The sequence below is a fragment of the Mobula hypostoma genome, chromosome X2 (assembly GCF_963921235.1).
Source record: "Mobula hypostoma chromosome X2, sMobHyp1.1, whole genome shotgun sequence".
Lineage (NCBI taxonomy): Eukaryota > Metazoa > Chordata > Chondrichthyes > Myliobatiformes > Myliobatidae > Mobula > Mobula hypostoma.
This window is the reverse complement of record NC_086129.1, coordinates 40,430,962-40,451,305: the sequence shown is the minus strand read 5'-3', so window position 1 is coordinate 40,451,305 and position 20,344 is coordinate 40,430,962. Positions and strand designations below refer to the sequence as shown.

At 42.6% G+C, this 20,344-nt stretch overlaps 1 protein-coding gene across 1 annotated transcript in view; it reads left to right on the top strand.

Moving 5' to 3' along the window:
• Nucleotides 1–246: 246 nt before the first annotated feature.
• sdhdb (succinate dehydrogenase complex, subunit D, integral membrane protein b) overlaps nucleotides 247–20,344 on the top strand; it is a 28,771-nt gene continuing 8,673 nt past the window's right edge. Inside the window, exons 1-3 of the mRNA XM_063038286.1 lie at nucleotides 247–331; nucleotides 11,998–12,108; nucleotides 17,360–17,504. Of these exons, the coding sequence (XP_062894356.1) occupies nucleotides 283–331; nucleotides 11,998–12,108; nucleotides 17,360–17,504 (305 nt within the window). The 5' untranslated portion in view covers nucleotides 247–282. The remainder of the gene's footprint in view (nucleotides 332–11,997; nucleotides 12,109–17,359; nucleotides 17,505–20,344) is intronic.

The window sequence follows — 20,344 nt, the reverse complement described above, 5'->3', positions numbered from 1 at the left end:
CACCTTGAACATTGAACACATTTTCAGCCTCACAAATATTCCCTAAAGTTGGAGCATCTCTTTTTAGAAAACACTCACTTTGCAGCAATATTTACGTTCAGACTAGTGAATTGAAAAGAAAAACTAAAAGGAAAGCCACATAAAACATAATTGCGAACTTAAAACTAATGCCAACGCCCAAACAACGGCAACAAACCTCAGCAATTTTAGACATGCGCATTGCCTTATTCCCGTGCCTTTACAACTACTTCCGGTTGGGTGACCTTGGTTGGATTATTCGACATGGCTGCTGTTGTAAGGTTGAGCATGATGTGCAGACGTGGTGTTAAATGTGAGTGGCTGTTTCTTCTGATTTCAGAGGGGAAGTGTTTTATCCGATTATATTTGAAGTACGCCAGCTGTTGGTTGTTAGCGTGAGGCGACTGACTGGGAGTTAACTGTAATCGATTTTAACAGACAGTGAAAACATGAGCCATCTTTGGATTGTACCGCTCGCCCAAGTATGGTTGCTGTGGCAACGGGGACCTTGCTCCCGCCTTGCCTCTATACAGCACAAAATCACAATTATAGGATTTAAATCTACCTGAGCTTCTCGGATTTAGTAGCAAATCATAAACACACGTAATTCTGCAGATGCTGGAAATCCAGAGCATCACATTTACTATTTAAGATATAGCAGCTCGAAAGAGATTATGCAAAGGCAGTCAAAATCCAACGAAGAGTATCGGAGAGTAATTAACATAGAACTGTCTAGTGGAACAAGTATTGTTAATGGGATAAGAGGGACTTAAGATAGAAGAAAAGGGGCCATAAGAATGTACATTTAATATAAACTTATAATCGAGAAATTGGGGTGTTTTAGGGGTAACATTCAGAAGGGAAATGGTTAAGTACAACCAGATAAATTGGGAAGGCCATGCCTGGAGAGAAAAACAATGGTAACGTTCCAGGTTGACGACTTTTTATTGGATCTTATCCTTAACAGTTGAGTAATGTCTGAGATTTCATGTTTATATTTTGGAATCCTGGTATTGGCTGCACCTTTGATTACTTCCTAACTTTTACTTGGTGTACATGTTCTTATCAACTAAATGTCTTGAGACCTTTCACTTAATTCACTAACTATACAGTTGATAGTGGCTGTCCAAGTTTTAAAGTTTGATGCCAGAGACCAAATACACAGCTGACTTTATCTAGATTTAAACAAAGTGACACATTGCATTTTTAGATCAATGGTGTTTGACAAGGTTTGATTCATAACAGTATATTCAGAATCACATCACACACCAAATGCTGGAGGAACTCAGCAGGCCAAATACAACATCCCTGGAACTTTTAATGTAGAAAGTATCGGCAAAAACTTGAGGTGAGGAGGGATCATGATTAGAGCTCTGTGCTAATACTTCACTGAAAATTTGAAATTTTCAAACACATTTACTTCTCTGAGCTCAATTCTTTCTACCTTACATCTTCAAGAAACCTCAGAGAGAAATGGGAAGATGGAAGTATACTTGCATTATAAAACATAGGATACTTTGAATAAAAGAATCTCTGGTAGTATTTAATGTTTTGTGTTTTTTTTAAGAGAATGTTAATTTCATATTTTTCTCTACAAGTGTTCGCTTGTTTACTTATAAATAACGTCTCTTTCTTGCTGACAATCAAGGCAGACACAGACACACCTCAAGGATGTGTGACCTACTCTCTGTACACTCACGACTGTGTGCATACACACAACTAACTGCCATCTATAAATTTGCCAATGACATAGCAATTGTTGGCAGAATCTCAGATAGTGATGAGAAAGGTACAAGAGTGAGATAGATCAGCTGGTTGAGTAGTGCCTTGCACTCGATGTCAGTAAGACCAAGGAATTGACTATGGAAGGGATCAGAAGTGGAAAGGGTGAGCAGTTTCAAGTTCTTGGTGTTAACAGTTCTGAAGATCTATCCTGGGCCCAACATATTGATGCAATTATGAAGAAAGCATGCCACTGGCTATATTTCATTGGAAGTTTGAGGAGATTTGGTATGTCACCAAAGACTCCAGCAAGTGACTTCAGATGTACCGTGGTGAGCATTCTGGCTGATTACACCACTGTCTGGTATGGACGGGCCACTGCAGAGATTTGTAAGCTCGACCAGCTCCATCATGAATGCTAGCCTCCCCAGCATTGAGGATATCTTCAAAAGACAATGCTTCAAGAAGGCGGCATCCATCCTGAAGGTCTCTCTCCATGCAAGACACGTCCTATTTTCATTCCTACCAAAAAAGGAGGAGGTACAGGAGCCAGAAGATGCACACTCAACATTTTAAGAATGGCTTCTTCCCCTCCACCATCAGATTTCTGAATGGTCCATGAACGTTACCTCACTATTTTGTTCTCTTTTTGTGCTATTTATTTATTTTAATATATTATTATTGTAATTTATAGGAATTTTTATATATTGCACTGTACTGCTGCTGCAAAACAACAGATTTCAGACATACAGTACTTTGCAAAAGTCTTAAGTGAGTGATCCCTCCATCAGTCAGGGTCAACCATGGATATTGCATCTGAGCTGCCTCGATACATAAGCCTGAGCAGTACAATATGGACAGCAAGCTATTGCCTGTGCAGCAAGCCCCCCCACTCCTTGCATCCGATAGACCCAAAGGAATGGCAGAGACCGATACAGTTTGTTACCAGCAATGTTGCAGGAGTTACCAGTCAGTGTTGAACTCAATATAGGACTGTTTAGGGACTCCAGCTCTGGATTTTTCCCTCGGGGTATACTTCCAAAGCCTTCCCCATGAGTGGGTATAACCACAAGGCAGCGGTGGTTTGAGATCAGAGTTTTCCTTCTCCTAGGTGAGCTGCCAGCCATGGTTGACAGGCCCCATCTGCCCGAAACAACTGGTTTTAAGGTGTCAGTAATCCGCCTTTGCCTCTTCTGTCAATGGAAGTAGTTCTGCCACACTTAGTGGCTAAGCCACATGTGAAGGCCAGGAGTTGGACTTGATTGTCAGAGGCTAGCTGAAGTGTATGCCATTGGGAGCATTTAATAGATCGTGGGAGCTTGTCCTCATTACTACCCCCAGCTATAATATAGTGAAGGTGCCTAAGACTTTTCTACGGTACTGTATTTACCAACTGGAGCAGAGAGCGAAAATTTTGTGGGAGCAAAGGACGTTGGGGATGGTGAGAGTGGAGCACCGTGGGAGGAGTGTGGGGCAGGTGACAGAGGAGGAGTGCCAGGGTGGGCAGTGGGGCAGGTGCAGACACACCCAGCCTTGAGACACCAGGTAAGGTTATTTGATTCCAAGCAATTGGTTTATTGATTATTACACAATGCCCCTCTGGTACTTCCCCCTCCATCGCCTCTCCCTTCCTCTTTTCTCAACCATGATTTCCCTCTCCCTGCCCCCTTCCACAGTCCACAATAGAGACACATATTAGAATCAGGATTATCATTACTCACATATGTCATGAAATTTGTCATCTTTTTGCAACGGTAGTACAGTGCATAAAACATAGATAAAATTACTACAGTACTGTGCAAAAGTCTCAGGCACCCAAGCCATATATATGTGCCAAAGACTTTTGCACAGTACTGTATGTCAGCAATTATAAACCTGATTGTGATATGAAGGAGGCCATTCAGACCATTGGGTCCACTGCGACTCCCAACCGCGTCCTCATCAGTCCCATTCCCCCGCATCATTTCCTTGTGGACGGACGTACAGCTTATTCTCATTCAGATGCTATCAGTTTAAAAAAAAAATCATCCTTATTGGGAGACTACAGTCGGTGCGGATTCGTAATAACATCTCCTCGCTGATGATCAGCATGTGCACATCAGAAGTATGCGTATTTAGCCCATTGCTGAACTCTATAGTGATACTGTGTGGTTAGGCACAGTTGTTGGCAGAATCTCAAGTAGCAACAAGGAGGTGTCCAGCAGCGAGACAGAGTGGCTAGTTGAGTTGATTCACAACAACAACCTTGCACTCAATAACAGCAAGACAAAGGAATTGATTGTGAACTTCAGGAAGTGGATATCAGGAGAACACACATCAGTCTTCATTGAGGGGTTAGTGCTGGAAAGGGTGAGCAGTTTCAAGGTCCTAGCCATCAAGATCTTGAGGTCCTGAGCGAAAAGAAAACATATCATGTGTTGGGCCCAAGTATCCATTGATGCAATCATGAAGAAGTTATGCCAGTGGCTGTACTTCATTAGGAGTATGAGATTTGGTATATCACCAAAGACTCTTGCAAATTTCTACAGATGTACATGGAGAGCATTCTGATTGGTTGCATGACTGTCTGACATGGAGGCACCAATGCTCAGATTCAGAAGAGGCTACAGAGGACTGTAGATTTAGCCAGCTCCATCATCAGTATAACTCTCCTTGCCATTGAGGACATCTTCAAATGGCAATACCTTAAGAAAATGCCATCCAATATTAAGGACTCTCACCATCCAGGACATGTCTTCTCATTACTACATCAGAGAGGAGGTACCAGAGCCTGAAGACCCACACTCAACATTTGAAGAGCAGTCTCTCCTCCTCTGCCATCAAATTTCTAATTGGTTCATGAACACTACCTCACTATTCCACTTCTGCACTGTTCACTTTTTCATGTCTTACACAAAACATCAAATTTCACAGCATCTCAGTGATAATAAACCTGATTCTGATATATTTGCTAAGAGTAATTTCAAGAAGCCAATTGACTTTTAGGGTGTAGAAGGAAAATCCAACCATAGACACATGGAGGGACATGCAGACCCTCATAGACACCATCCAAGGTCTAGATCAAATCCCATTGTCTGGAGATGTGAGGCTGCTGACTTGAGCAATTCCAGAAGCCCTTTCTTTCCCCTTCCTTTCCAGTCCTGCTGAATAATCAGTAAACTCCAAGACCTGGGCCTCAATACCTCCTTGTGCAATTGGATCTTGATTTTGTCACTTGCAGACCCCAGTCAGTTCGGATTGGCCAAAACATCTCCTCCACGATCTCCATCAGCACAGGAGCACCACGGGATGTGTGCTTACTCCCCCACTCTACTCACTCTAAGACCAAGTTTGCTGATGACATGAGTGGTGGGCCATAACAGAGGTGGTGATAAATCAGCATGTAGGAGGGAGATTGAAAACTTCTCTGAGTGGTGTAATAACAACAACCTCTCACTCAATGTCAATAGGACCAAGGAACTGATTGTAGATTTCAGGAGAGAGAACCCAGAGGTCCATGAGCCAGTACTCATCGGAGGATCAGAGGTGGAGAGGGTCAGTAACTTTAAATTCCTCAGTGTCACTATCTCAGAGGACCTGTCCTGGACCTATCATATAAATTTTATTGAAAAGAAAGCACACAGTGCCACTATTTCCTCAGGAGCCTGCGGATATTGGCAAACTTCTATAGATGTGTGGTGGTAAATGTGCTGACTGGCTGCTTACTGCCTGGTATGGGAACACCAATGCCTTTGAGCAGAAAATCCTACAAAAGTGGATTTAGCCCAGTACATCACCTCCAAAACCCTTCCAACCATTGAGTTCATCTACATGAAATGTTGCAGTAGAAAAGCAGCATCTGTCATCAAAGATCCTCACCACCCAGGCCATGCTCTTTACTCGCTGCTGCCATCAGGTAGAAGGTACAGGTGCCTCAGGACTCACGCCACCAGGTTCAAGAACAGTTACTACCCCTCAATCATCAGACTCTTGAACAAAAGGGGATGACTGCACTCATTGTGTTTCTAGTGCTCCCACAACCAATGGCCTCACTTTAGCTGTGTACATACATCTATTGCTGCTTCTGGACACATCTTCAGTGATGTTCCTGGAATCATCGGGTGTTTTGGGTCTTTCAACATCATACACCCTCCTCCAGGTGACCCAGCCGGGGCTGATCAGACCCCAGCTTGTGTCCAGATGGCTAGCTACTTATGACTCCATGGCTCCCCTCTTTTGAGCCACAGCCATCTTGAGGCCCTCTCTGCCGCATCGGTGGTACTGCGGATGGCTCTCCTCTTCCTCTCTCCCTCGATGCCCAAAATGCTGAAGGCCCTAACTAAAGAACGGGCTATGAATCCCCTACAACCAACCTCCACTGGGAGACACCTTGCTCTCCATCCAGCCTGCTGACAGTTACTGACCAGTCCTGCGTACTTGGAGAGCTTCCTTTCAAAGGCCTCCTCCAAGCTATCTTCCCATGGGACTCAGCTCCAGCAGCACCACTTGCTTAGTAGACTCAGACACTAGGGCAATGTCTGGTCGCAGGGTGGTGGCTGCGATAAGGTTGGGGAACTTCAGCTGCCCTTTGAGGTCCACCAACAGCTGCCAGTCCCTTGCAGAGGTCAGAATGCCTGCAGATGTTCTTTTGGCAGGTATTGGCTGCTCCCCAGCTCTGACAAAGGCAATGGTCTGCTTGGAGGGTCGGGACCGCTTCGCCCACTCAACTCCTGCGCTGACGGCTTCAGCGATGGTCTTCAGGACCTGATCATGCCTCCACCTGTACCGTCCCTCACCAAGTGCCCTTGCACAGCCGCTGAGGATGTGCTCCAGAGTTCCTCGCTTGGAGCACTGTGGGCACGCAGATGACTCTGCCTTGCCCCATGTCTGCAGGTTTGATGGGCTTGGAAGCACATCGTACACTGCCTGGATGAGAAATTGGATGCGGTGTGGTTCGGCTTTCCAAAGATCAGCCCAGGTCACTTTCCTCTCAACCGCATTCTCCCATCTTGTCCAAGCTCCCTGTTGTTTCATTCCCACCGCCTTGCAGGCTCTCATCTCCTCCACTACTGCTCTCACCTCCTCCTGAACTAGACGACGCCTTTCCTTCCCTCTGGTGTCCATTTGGGGAGTTGGAAAGGATCCTAGCCCAGCTCGGCCTCATGTGACAACTCCCACCAGCCTCCTGTGATGCAGCTTCGCCCCTGCCTCCTGAACAGCTTCCTCTGCCCTCCACTTCCTGCCAGTCCTCACTTGGATCCCTGCTCTAGCCACCTTCGGGTCACTTGAGTCCCTATACTGTAGCACTTCTCTGGCTCTTGTTACCTTGAATTCTTCCTCCAAGGATTTGAAGGGCAGTTGCAGTTTGTTGTGGTGTCCATAGAGTGCGATGCTGCTCAGGCTCTTTGGCAGCCCCAGCCATCTCCTGAGGTGGTTGCTAACCCTCCTCTCTAAGGTTTCGACTGTCGAGATCGGAACTGCATAGACGAGGAGGGGCCACAATATTCTGGGAAGAATGCCATGCTGATACACCCAGGCTTTAAACTTCCCAGGTAGGCCAGACTTGTCCACAGATTTCAGCCAGCCATCCAACTCGGTGCAGGTTGCCTGAATGGATGTTGTGTCCCTCAAAGAGCTGTCAAAAACTTTGCCTAAGCTCTTGACTGGCTTTTCTGTGATGGTTGGGATGGCTGTGCCTGCCATGCTGAACCGGAACTTGTTCTCCACCTTCTCTTTCCTCAGCACCATCGATCTTGATTTGGCAGGTTTGAAACGCATCCGGGCCCACTCCGCCAGCTTTCCGAGCCCTTGCAGAATCCTCCGGCAGCCTGGGACTGATTCTGTGGTGACTGTGAGGTCATCCATGAATGCCCTGTTAGGTGGTTGCCGTTGAGCGGAATTCATTCTGGGCCCTCTGCACTCTGGTTCAGCAGACTTAGTGAGCATGTTCATGGCTAGGGAGAACAGTGTCACTGAGATAGTGCACCCTGTGATGATGCCAATCTCCACCTTGTGCCAGGTTGATGTAATTGCTCCTGAAGAGACCCTCATCCTGAAGTTGCTGTAATAATCAGCGATAAGGTCTCTGATTCTGCTGGGGCCGTGATATTTGGTCAGTGTGAGCTGCACCAGCTTGACAAAACTTCAGAGAGACTTTAGACAGTGACGCTCTATTAAAGTCTGGTAATGACGAAGGCAGCCTCTGAGTGTACAGCCTCTTGGGTGCTGATGGCCTTGTACAGTTCCTTGAGAGCCTAGGTCAGTATCAGCCTGCAGTGGAATATACACAGCTATGATTAAAACAGCCGTGAACTCCCTGGGCAACCAGAAAGGTCTACACAACAGCACAAGGTACTCCAGATCTGGGGAACAAAAGGATTTGAAGGCATGCACGTTCCGGGGGTCACACCAAGCATTATTGATCATGAAGTGTACCCCACCTCCCCTCTCTTCTCAGAGAGGTTTTTCGACCTGTCCGCCCTGAACAGGGAGAACCCAGAGGTGTGATCTGGTATCTCCTCCGTCAACCAGGTCTCCACAAAGCACAAAATGTTACATTCCTTTGTTTCCTACTGATAGGAGATTCTGGTTCTCAGTTCACACAGCTTGTTGTCCAGGGACTGAATGTTAGCCAGGAGCCTGCTCAGGAGCGGCAGCCGATTAGCACATTGTGTCAACCTCACCAGGACGCCGGCCCTTATCCCTCACCTCCGACGCCGCTTCTGAGGTAGCAGCGGCGTAATAAATGAGCCTCCCGTGGATCATGTAAGCAGGGGTTCTCCGTGTAGAAAAGGTGACACGTTGTGGGTAAACGCCATCTTCCCGATGTTCAGAAGAGTCAGTTTCTATCTGACGTGACTATCAGCTTCTTGAACAAGAAGTGCGAAGGAAATTGCAGAAATTAGCAGTACACTGTAAGTTTGGTATGGAGCTCGCAACACAGCTGCCGTACGTGGTGCCATTTTGGTTATATATATCTATATCTCACTACCTCACATATATTAGTGAGGTAGTGTTCATGCATTCAATATCCATTCAGAAATTGAATGGCAGAGGAAAAGAAGCTATTCCTGAATCATCGTGTGTGTTTTCAGGCTTCTGTACCTCCTTCCCGATGGTAGCATTGAGAACAAGGCATGACCTGGGTGATGGTGGTCCTTAATGATGGATGCTGACTTTGAAGCATTATTCCTTGAAGGTACCCTGGATATTATGAAGGCTAGTGCCCGTGATAGAGCTGCTGAAGTTTGCAACTCTCTGCAGCTTATTTTGATCCTGTCAGTAGCCCCCCCCGCCCCATACCAGGCAGTGATGCAGTCAGTTAGAATGCTGTCCACGGTACACCGGTAGAAATTTGCAAGTGTCTTTGTATGGAGAAAATGTGTGTAGTAGGATGAGTCAGAGTCTGAAGGGGAACAGTTATAAGTATGTCGGTTTGTGTAATGAGTTGTTGATTGTAATGCGTTGGAACTTGCCCAGACTTGCATGGGTAGGATAAGAAAAACCTCGCCAACATGATTACATTGTTTACATTTGCATTTACATCTTTTATTATTATATTGTAATTTGTTCTCTACTGTGCCTATTGTCTTGTTTATTATTGTACTGTCTTGCACTGTTTTGTGCACTTTATGTAGTCCCGTGTAGGCCTGAAGTCTAATGTAGTTTTATGTTGTTTCATGTAGCACCATGGTCCTGGATCGTTCTTTTGTTTGTACTGTGTACTGCACCAGCACTTGTGGTTGAAGTGACAATGAAAGTGACTTGACTAAAAATGAAAAATTTCTCAGTAAACTAAGCATGTAAGGCAGCACGTGTAGAAAGAGGAATAAGTTCCTACAGGCTGGTTCAAAATGATGGTGAAGCCAATGAAACTTTTCTGATAGAGTGAAGGCATTTGGCAGGTGGAATAAGGTGATATGGTTCTAATTTGTTGCAGGTTCTGTCATACTGGGATTGTTGATGTACATAGAGGAAATGGATGACAGGCTGATGAAAGAGTATGGAAGAGCCTTGGAAGGAAGAGCATGCTATAGAATTTGATATTAATTCCTAAAAACTACATCATGCCTAAAAGGAAGACGAGGAGTCTTTGAGCTTGCATTGGATGTCATTGTAACATCACTTAGACCAATCAGAATCAGTTTGCACAGCTTGTTGTCCAGGAACTGAATGTTAGCCAGGAGTATGCTAGGGAGCGGCGGCCGATTAACACGCCATCGCAACCTCACCAGGACACTGGCCCTTCTCCCTCGCCTCTGGCACCACTTCCGAAGTAGCAACAGCGTAATAAATTAGACTCCCATGGATCGTGTAAGCAGGGAGGCAGCACGTTGTGGGTAAATGCCATCTCCCCGATCCTGTGATGCCATCTTCTCACTGACATGTTCTGAAATTTTCTGCAGTACAGTGCACAACACAAAATGACTTTAACTTACAAAAAAAAACCTTGTTCAAAAAATGAATACTGAGAGTGTTCAAAGACTGTTCAGAAATCTGATAGTGAAGTGGAAGAAGCTGTTCTTAAAATGTTGATTCAAAGATTCAAAGTACATTTATTATCAAAGTAGGTATGCAGTGTACAACCTTGAGATTCATCTCCCAACAGACAGCCACTAAACAGAGGAACACCATGGAACCCATTCAAAGAAAAACAAACACACAACACACACAAAAAAAGAACCGATCATACAAACAGCAAAAGACACAGAATATTAAACATCAAACCACAGAGTCCATGAAACAGTCCAGGAATGTTTGGTTTGGTTCAGTTCCATTCACTTTAGTGCTGTGTCGTTCGTTGACTGCAGGCCGCAGTGCCAGTCCACCCCGATCAAAATCACATAAAGTAACAATAAAAAATGGAGTAACCAGAAGTACATATAACATGAACTTTAGGCTCTTGTACCACCACCTCCCATGGTAGTACGGCAATGAGGGCATGAACTAGATGGTGTGGGTCTTCAATGATGGATGTTGCCCTCTTGAGGCATCATCTTTTGAAGATGTCTTTAATGGCAGAGAGAGTTGTGCTTGTGATAGAGCTGGCTAAGTCTACAACCCTCTGCAGCTTCTTACATTCTGTGCATCGGAAGCTCCATGCCAGGCTGTGATGCAACCAGTCAGAATGCTCTCTACAGTTCATCTGATGGAATATGCAAGAACCTTTGGTGACATGCTAAGTCTCTTCAGAGTCCTAATGAAGTAGAGCTCCTGGCATGCCTTCTTTGTTATTGCATCAGTATGTTGGTTCCAGGGTAGATCTTAAGAGCTGTTGGCACCCAGGAACTTGAAGCTTCTCACTCTTTCCACTTCAGACCCCTTGATGAGGACTGGTGTGTGTTCTCCTGACTTCTACTTCCTGAAGTCCACAATCAATCCCTTGGTCTTGCTGACATTGAGTGTGAGGTTGTTGTTGCAACACCACTCAACCAGCTGATCTCTCTCACTCCTGTCTGCTTCCTCTTCACCAGCTGAGATTCTGCCAACAACTATATTATCATTGGCAATCTTGGGGTTTTTGAGCTGTGTGGAGCCATAGTCTTGAGTGTAGAGAGAGTACAGCAGTGGGCTAAGCACATATCCTTGAGGTATTATCATTCCCCAGCAACTGGTCTCCTGATGAGGAAGTCATGGATCCAGTTGAAGAAGGAAGTACAGAGGACAAGGCTTTGAAGTTTGTTGATTAGTAATGAAGGGATGATGGTGTTGAATACCAAGCTCTAATTGATAAACAGTAGCCTGACGTATGTATTGCTGTTGTCTAGATGCTCCAAAGCCAAGCGGAAAGCCCGTGAGATTGGGTCCACTGTAGACCTGTTATGGTAGGTGTCAAATTGCAGTGGTCCAAGCAGTTAATTCTCTCAAAATACTTCATTGCAGTGAATGATATTTGTTTAGGGAGCTGACCCTGCTCTTCTTGGGATCCAGTATGATCCCAAGAAGCAGTGAGAGGTTGAAGATGTCTTGGAATACTCCAGTCGGTTGGTTGGCACAGATTTTCAGTACTCTGTCAGGTATACCATCAGGCCCTTTTGAAGGGGGTTCTGATGTTAGCCTTTGAGACAGGGATCACAGGATCACCAGATGCATCACAGCCATTTATGCTGTTAGGTTTTACCTTATAGGAGAATCATTGCACAAAACAAAGGTTTTCCAAGCACCATTTTATAATTATTTACAGAGGATTAGTAACGGAATAAGTGAATCTTAAGGATGTTTTGTATTTTAAATTTTCTATTGAAATTAATTTTAAACCTAATCTTCCTTTGTCTGTAGCACCATTCATATGCAAGTCGATGGTGGCTGGGCCTCTTGTTGCTTCAAGGAAGATTCAGGAACCCCATGTGCTACTAGTATCTCAGATTCATACATCTCCTACACATTTTGGTAAGTGTTGTATCATGCGATTTTTGTTATTACTTCCAAAGCCAAGATTTTTTTTCTCTCTCGAGAGAGTTCTGTGGAGTACGAAGTGTGGATGAAGTTTAAATCAATGTCTGGATATGTGCTCCAAACTGGTGATACCGTATCATGGTACTCTTAAACACAAGAGATTCTGTAGACAGGAAATCCAGAGTAACACACACAAAATACAGGAGGAACTTGGCAGGTCAGGCAGCATCTATGAAAAGGAATAAAGAGTTGGCGTCCTGATGAATGGTCTCACCCCGTAACATTGACTCTTTATTCCTCCCTGCTGAGTTCCTCCATGTCTTTACAAACTTGAATTGACAAGCTTAATCACATTAAGTCACAAAGTAGGAAATGGCAAAGATAGTCAGGCTGAAGGAAAAGAATTGTCTGTGGTTGTAGCTGGACATTTCCAAATTGGGCATTTAGCTAGTAATCATGGTTGGGGAAAGATAGATGTGGTCAACGAGAGTTTGTCCTCTAATCCAGGGCTCTTCGGTACTAATTATTCTATTCATGTGTTGATACGATATGTGTTGAGTACAGAATGAGGGGAGCAGACAGCTTATTCATAATCCTACCATGTGACATCCTGCGTTAAAAGAGCTGACATGCAAACATTGTCAGTGGCTTGCTTACATTACACCTATTGAAATAAGGAATGGTTTTTATCTGAAATCTTGTAGCTGGTTACAAATGAGCTGTAATAGTTGTCTGAACAAAATATATTGAAGAAGAAACAACGTATTTTTCAGTGAAATATAAAGCTTGGTGAACTAAAATACTTGTGCACATGCATATGTCATACTAGTGGTAGGCACGGCTGAGATTCAGACATGCAAGTCGTGATGTAAGGGATGAGGTCCACTGGGTAATTATTTCAACTTTTTAGAATCAGTTTGAAAGCACAGTATAGGCATTTATCTAAAAAGACACAGGTTAATCAAGGGCACTTACTGTCTCTTTGTTAAAGGAAAGATTTTCTCTGACTAGATTAACTGAATTCTTGGACATGATAAGGAAGGCCAGTGTATTTAATGCAGACCATGCAAATTTTAACGTGACAATGCCAAATTGGTTAAAAAGAAGACGGAGTGGCAACATAAATCCAAACTTGATTCTGTGACTGGAAGCCCTAGTTGATTGGTATTGTTGCAACTGTAAGGTAGTTAGCCGTGTGATTTGAATGAACAAAAGGGCCTTCTATTGAATGCCCACAAAATTTTAAAGATATGTGGTTAAAAGGTAATGATGCTTGATTTTGACCTGAAATGTTGACGATTCCTTTCCCCCTTCTGATGCTACTTGACCCGCTGAATTCTTCCAGCAGATTGTTGTAATTAATTCTACTCTATTTCTGTGGGTTCTAAGGTGTCTGTTTGTCAGTTCTTGCCCCACCCCTCCCCCTCACCTCTTTGTACTGGATATCAGTCCAGATGAAGAGTCTCTTTCTGAAATATTGATTGCATATTCCACCCACCCCCCCAGCAGATGCTGCTAGACCCCCTGAGATCCTCCAGGAGATCATTTCATTGTGCTGACTTTTCCAAAAGTTGGTTAGGAGGTGCAGGACAGGTACGTTGGTCTGTTGGTTGAGATGTTGTTTGCCTGTTGTTTCCCTGGAGCGTAGAAGAATGAGGAGAGATTTGGCTGAGGGATAGAGAATTATGAAGAGTATAGATAGGGTAAATGCACGAAGGGTCTTTCCACTGAGGTTCGATGAAACGTATAAGATCCTAAAGGGATTGGACAGGCTAGATGCGGGAAGATTGTTCCCGATGTTGGGGAGGTCTAGAACGAGGGGTCACAGTTTGAGGATAGAGGGGAAGCCTTTTAGGACCGAGGTTAGGAAAAACTTCTTCACACAGAGAGTGGTGAATCTGTGGAATTCTCTGCCACAGCAAACTGTTGAGGCCAGTTCATTAGCTATGTTTAAAAGGAAGTTAGATATGGCCCTTGTGGCTACAGGGGTCAGGGGGTATGGAGGGAAGGCTGGGTTCTGAGTTGGATGATCAGCCATGATCATAATAAATGGCGGTGCAGGCTCGAAGGGCCGAATGGCCTACTCCTGCACCTATTTTCTATGTTTTCTATGTTTTCTAAATGCATTACTATCTTTAATTAGCTGTTTTATAGAATACGATAGCAGGGAAGTGAGTTATTTACAATGCTAATTACATTGAATATCCCTTACAGTTATGATCACCTGTCATGTATTTCTCTGATGTTTATATATTTTACTTCATGTTTCTTAATACCTTTTTGAATCTGAAGTTATTAATTATTCAAAACTATTCATGGATCTAGCATCAGGTAGCGGTGTCTATAGAAGTATTTCTGAACTTTACTGCCTAAGGGTCTGTTTTATTTTTTGGACACTCTGGGGCTTTTTTTTTTCTATTTGGAAAATATGCTGTTGGTCTAGGCTGGATGATTGCATGTTGTCTGTATGATTTCATATTGACCAATATGAGATCATCCACTCTAGACCAACAGCAAATTTTCCAATTCAGAAAAAAAGCAAAAAATTCTCTTGGGAGAGCCCAAAAAATAAAACAGAGCTGTAAGCAGTAAGGTTTAGAAATATTTCTATTGACACTGGCACCTGATACTAGATCCATGAATAGTTTTGGATAATAAACTAATAATTTCAGATTGATTTCCAAAAGTTTCCCAATCACTTAATCTGTACATACCTTTCTGCAATTTAATACTTCATCTATGAGCCTGAATATCTTTGCGTCATTAATAAGTTTGGATATATGTTTTTTCTATTCCATTATCAATAGTTATAAATGTATTAAAAAGTTGAAATAAAAACAGAAAATCATAGAAATATTCAGCAGCGACACACACAAAATGCCAGAGGGACTCAGTAGGCGAGACAGCATCTATGGAAAAGAGCACAGTTGACGTTTCGGGCCAAAACCCTTCATCAGGACCTGATGTCCTTCACCAATCAGGACGGATGGATAATGGGGGTATAAATACCACCAGACTAGACATGCCCAGGCATCATCCCTGATGAAGATGGTAGAGTTTCATTGAAATGTCAGTTAAAATTGATACCTGTACTGGGTTGGAAGCCCAAGAAGAGTTTATTTGTCATATACAACGGGAAAGCACTTGAACCTATATCCAACTATGATCTTCTTTCCGCCACGACTCTGTGATGTCCACGTCATACCTGCAAATCTCTAACTGCGCTACAAAATCATCTACCTTATTCCGTATACTGAGTGCATTCAAATATAACACCTTCTGTCCTGTATTCATCACCCTTTTCAATTTTGGCCCCGTTACATTTTACGGCGTCTCACTGACGGCAATTTTGCCCTATCACCTGCCTGTCTTTTCTCATTGTCTTAGTGTGCTGTCATATTTTTTCGCTTTATGAAGAGTGAAATTACAGGGTAAATTTTGACTTTAAAAAAAAACATTAACAGTAAATTGATTATGTAATTTCAAACTTTGGGTTCTGTGGGTGGCAACTATGCTAAATTTAGCTGTTCAGTCTGAGCAGGCATAAAATTCAAGGGCTGAATTTGCCATATAACATCACATAGGTCTGTAGTGATTGGTGCTGTTCTTTGTACTTTCCGTGGTGTGTCTGCAACGGAGATCATGTCGCTTTCATTCCAAAGTCAAGACAACTTTAACCCTCGGTCATCAGGCTGCAGTATGGAGACAATACTTGAAAATGCACGCATTTGGAAGCCAAGTTCCAAGTCAGTTTTTCACTGAAATACAAAAGACACTGATGGCACACATGGGTCTGCAAAACAAAAAATCCTTTGCCAACCTGTTCCCTCTGCGAGATGCCTCTACTTCCAACTAATCATGAAGATCTGCAATAAGTCCTTTTGAAATGTATTTTGGGAGCCACCACTCAGAGAAAAGTAAACAGCTATATTAAACCTTATGTGACCACTTGTCCTCCAGCTATCTGAAATCTGAAGTAACTATTGATCAAAGCTTAAAATGTGAGATGTGATAGCAACGTGGGTAAGTTACTGGAGGAATACTGCTCCCAGAGATATGAAATCAGATTAAATCATTATGGCTAGGGATTTAAAATTTAAGTTATTCATCAAGTTGGAATTTAAAACCAGGGAAAAGTTAGTTTAGTACTAATCACCAAAGTGCCCCAGTCAGTACCGATCACCCCATCAAACAGCAACCAGAATCCAGTAACATATGCAAAATGAACTTTAAAGTCCCCCAAAATGAGTCCACAGCCACAAGCCTCACTGATCAATCCTTGCAACACGGATCGCAAGACTCCTGCACTTTCCTCCGACAGGAGCTAGCGAGACCGGTCAAATCCATGTAGATGGCACTGAACACCCATCCATCCCCGGCTCTCGTCTTTGTCGATTTCTGACTTGCTTGACACCTCAGTCGGAGAGAAGCTATGGAGTCGATCATGGGCTCACACCCGGCCTCCGGGTTTCCAGGCGTCCAGGCCGCACGCACACTCTGCTCCCAACCTCGCCGAACTTGCTCAGAAACAGCAAAGCGCCAGATTGCTCAATCGGCTCAGACAAAAACCATCAAAATGTACATCACAGGTTCTAATCGTACACAGCTTAGTAGCAGAATCGTATTTGAGAAAAGTAAAGGTAGCAGTTTTGCGAACTGTCTGCAGGACGTCATCCGTTTATATACTCAACTGGCTTCATTGGGGAAGCCACACTGTTTCACAAACGAGAAAATCTGCAGATGCTGGAAATCCGAACAACATACACAAAATGCTGGAGGAACTCAGCAGGCCAGACAGTATCTATGGAAAAGAGTACAGTCAACGTTTCGGGCCAAAATCCTTCGGCAGGACTCGTGTGCTTCATTTGTGTAAATCTTTTTTGCATCCTCTCTAGCTTAATCACACTGTCCCTATAAAGTGGTGACCAGAACTGCAGGTAATACTGTAACCAATGACTTGTTCATCTGTAACATGACTCCAGTACTCAATGTCATGGCCAAAAAGAGCAAACATGCCATACATCACTTTCGTCACTGTCTGCCTGTGTTGCCAGTTTCAGGAAATTTATACCTCCACCCCCAAGGTCTTGCTGCTCAATAACACTCCCCAGGGCCATGCTGTTGACTGTGTATGTCCTACTCTAATATATGTATGCTATGATTATGATTTGAAATGAGAGAATCCTGTATTTTCTCATTAACATTATGATAGACAATGTTCATGTTTTGCTTCATTCTCTCGTAGCTGGTTCAAAAGCTGCTTCTCTGCACTGGACCAGTGAACGGATGTTGAGCGTAGTCTTACTTGGCCTTCTTCCTGCTGCCTACGTCTATCCGGGATCTATCATGGATTATTCACTGGCTGCAGCCCTCACTCTCCATGGCCACTGGTAAGATTTTTTTAAAGTCATCTAATAAGCTGCCTCTATTGATTTAATTTTTCTAAATTAACTTTTAAGACATGATATACTCTGCAAATAAAGCTACACCACGAATGAATCATTTTAGTTACGTGGTGATATTTGAGAAGCTCGAGTGTTTTCCTTGCAACAGAGAAAGCAAACAGGAGCTTCAGGTTATAGGAAGGGGAGAGAAACGCATTTCGTTGGCAGGTGTCTATAAAAGTAAGTCATAGCGAAACATTTAAAAAAAAAAGCCAATTTTCATGTTGCCATTGTTATGCTGTGGTTCATTACTTAAAGGGTGGTGAAACTAAACTGGTGAATGCTGAGACTTATGAAGGTTCTGCAGCCGGAGAAGTTTGTAGTGATGGTGAAAAATTAAATTTGTAGTTGAATCTCAAGTCAAGATGCGAGATTTTGAATGTGACTGAATGATGCATTCTGATATTTGTATCTCATATTGGTTGTTTTAATTTGTGTGCACTAAATTAGTACATTAAAATAATGTCAGTTGGCACATTTTCATTTCTTTATCTTCTCTGGGCTAAAATCTTAGAGCTCCTGACCCAACAGTATAGTATGACTTCAAGAGGACTGCAACAGTTTCAGAAGTTGGTTGACCACCTTGGGGCAGTCAGCAATGGGTAATAAATGCCTGCCTTCCCAGTGACCCCTAGATCCTGTAAAATGAACTAAAAGAAAACTTTTGTCTTAAAACAGTAATTTACTTATAAAATATGGCCATCAGTGTTACTTATGAAGGTAAAATCCTATTTAAACAGATGTATGATGTTCATCTCCAAGCTATTTGCCTGCAATAATCTGTCTCTATCACATCTAATTGTCATTAGCATTTACAAAACAATTGGTGCATACTGGACAGAGCAGTGTTTTGCACCTTGTTACATATTTATTTTTATCTTCCCAAAATGTTTATTTATTGAATATATATTCACTTATTGTAACCATTACTTTAGAACAAGTTTAATTAAGCTAAGTTTAGACTCAAAGGCTACATCAGAGATAAAATGGAAACTAGTAGTTTTCCCATTCACCCTTCTTCCTGTTTTTCTATACTTTGATGGTATGGAAGACAGAAGTCAGACTCCTGTCAGTAAAAATTGCCAGGAGGACTTCCTTGAATCACTCGAGTGCTCTTTTATTCTCTAGCAAAGTCGAATGGTCTTCCTCCATCACAAAATTGCAGTGTGCCAGGGATCTGACATTCCTTGGTCTGCTTTCCTACCCTTTTGCTTTATCCCTTATTTTCCTGCCTCTAAAACATAAAATGATAAATATGTACAGCATAGGAACAAAGTCTTGGCACACCTTGTCCATGATTTGCATTTTTTCAAATCTCTGTCTTATACACACATAAGGACTATGCTGCTTCTTGCAAAGAATTACCAAAAATAAATTATTTTTCATTTCAGTCTTAAATTGTTTACATTTCTCTGACATTAAATGTACGTATTGAAAATGGACACCTCATTATTTTTGAGATCATTCTCACTAGTCTTAAATGCTCCCATAAGGTGAAACGTTCTCCTAAGCTTTTACCCCGTCAAACCTCCAAAGTCACTTGTTTAATAAGATTGGTTGCCATTCTTCTAAATGCCAACAAATAGGGTCCCAACCTGTTTAACATTTCTGCATAGGACTATCCTTCCACATCTGGGTGTACTTTCTTTGAATCAACGGCAGTGAAATAACTTTCCTTGTACACAGAGCCCACAATTGTTCACAATACTGTTCATGTCTCACTAGTACATTGTACATCTGCAGTGTGATTTGCCTTCTTTTATACAGTAACCCATTTGAAATAAGGGCTAACCACCCTTCCCTATTATCTTTTACAGATAAATTTTCAGTGTTTATAAAAATTCCCCAAGCTCTTCATGCTTGTGCTTAATGTAGTTTTTCACTTAAATAAAACATTACTCTTTTATTCCTTAATCAGCAACATACATTACACTATTTATGCCAACTTGTTGCTCACTCACTCAACTGAAGAATATCCCCGTTCCTTGTATCCTATTTGTAATTTGCTTTCCCACTAACTTTGTGTTATCTGTAAACTTAGCTACCATATATTCACTTCCTTTCCCTAAGTCATTAATGTACATTGCAATCAGTTGCAGTCTCAGTACTAATCCCCATAAAACTCCATTGATATTACCTGTCAATTAATCTTTAATCTGCACCAATATATTATTTTCAATACTAAGTTATCTTTTATGATTTTAACCTTGTTAAAATCATGTTAAACATGTGGGAATCCAAAATAATGTAAAAGTCTTCATTTTTCTATTCTGGTCGAGACTTCCTCAAAAAGCAGTGCTAAATTTGTCAGACACAATTTCTTCATGAAGTCATGCTCACTGTGCATATTTGGATTGTGATTTTCCAAATGTGCTGCTATAACTTCTGAAATAATTGATTCTCATATTTTCCAACAATAGACATTCGGCTAACTGGCATTTTGCCACGTTTTGAATAGGGATGTTGTATTGTACCAATTTACTGGTATTTCTGCAGAATATAAAGATATTTGGAAAATTACAACCAATACATCCATTATCTCGGTAGCCACTTCTTTTGGAATCCTCAGATGCAGGCTATCTTACAGGGGACATTAACCCTGTTATCTTGTCTATGAATATTTCTGTTCTGGCCTCTAGAAGCACAATTCATGTGCCCATATGCACAGTGAGGGCGGTAGAATTTCTGTAGTGTTTAATTTGTCAATGGCATTGTTCAATATTAAATGTTTGTAGTAGCTTCTGTAGAGGCTGATGCAAGATGTCTGCTTAACTCTTCTGCCATTT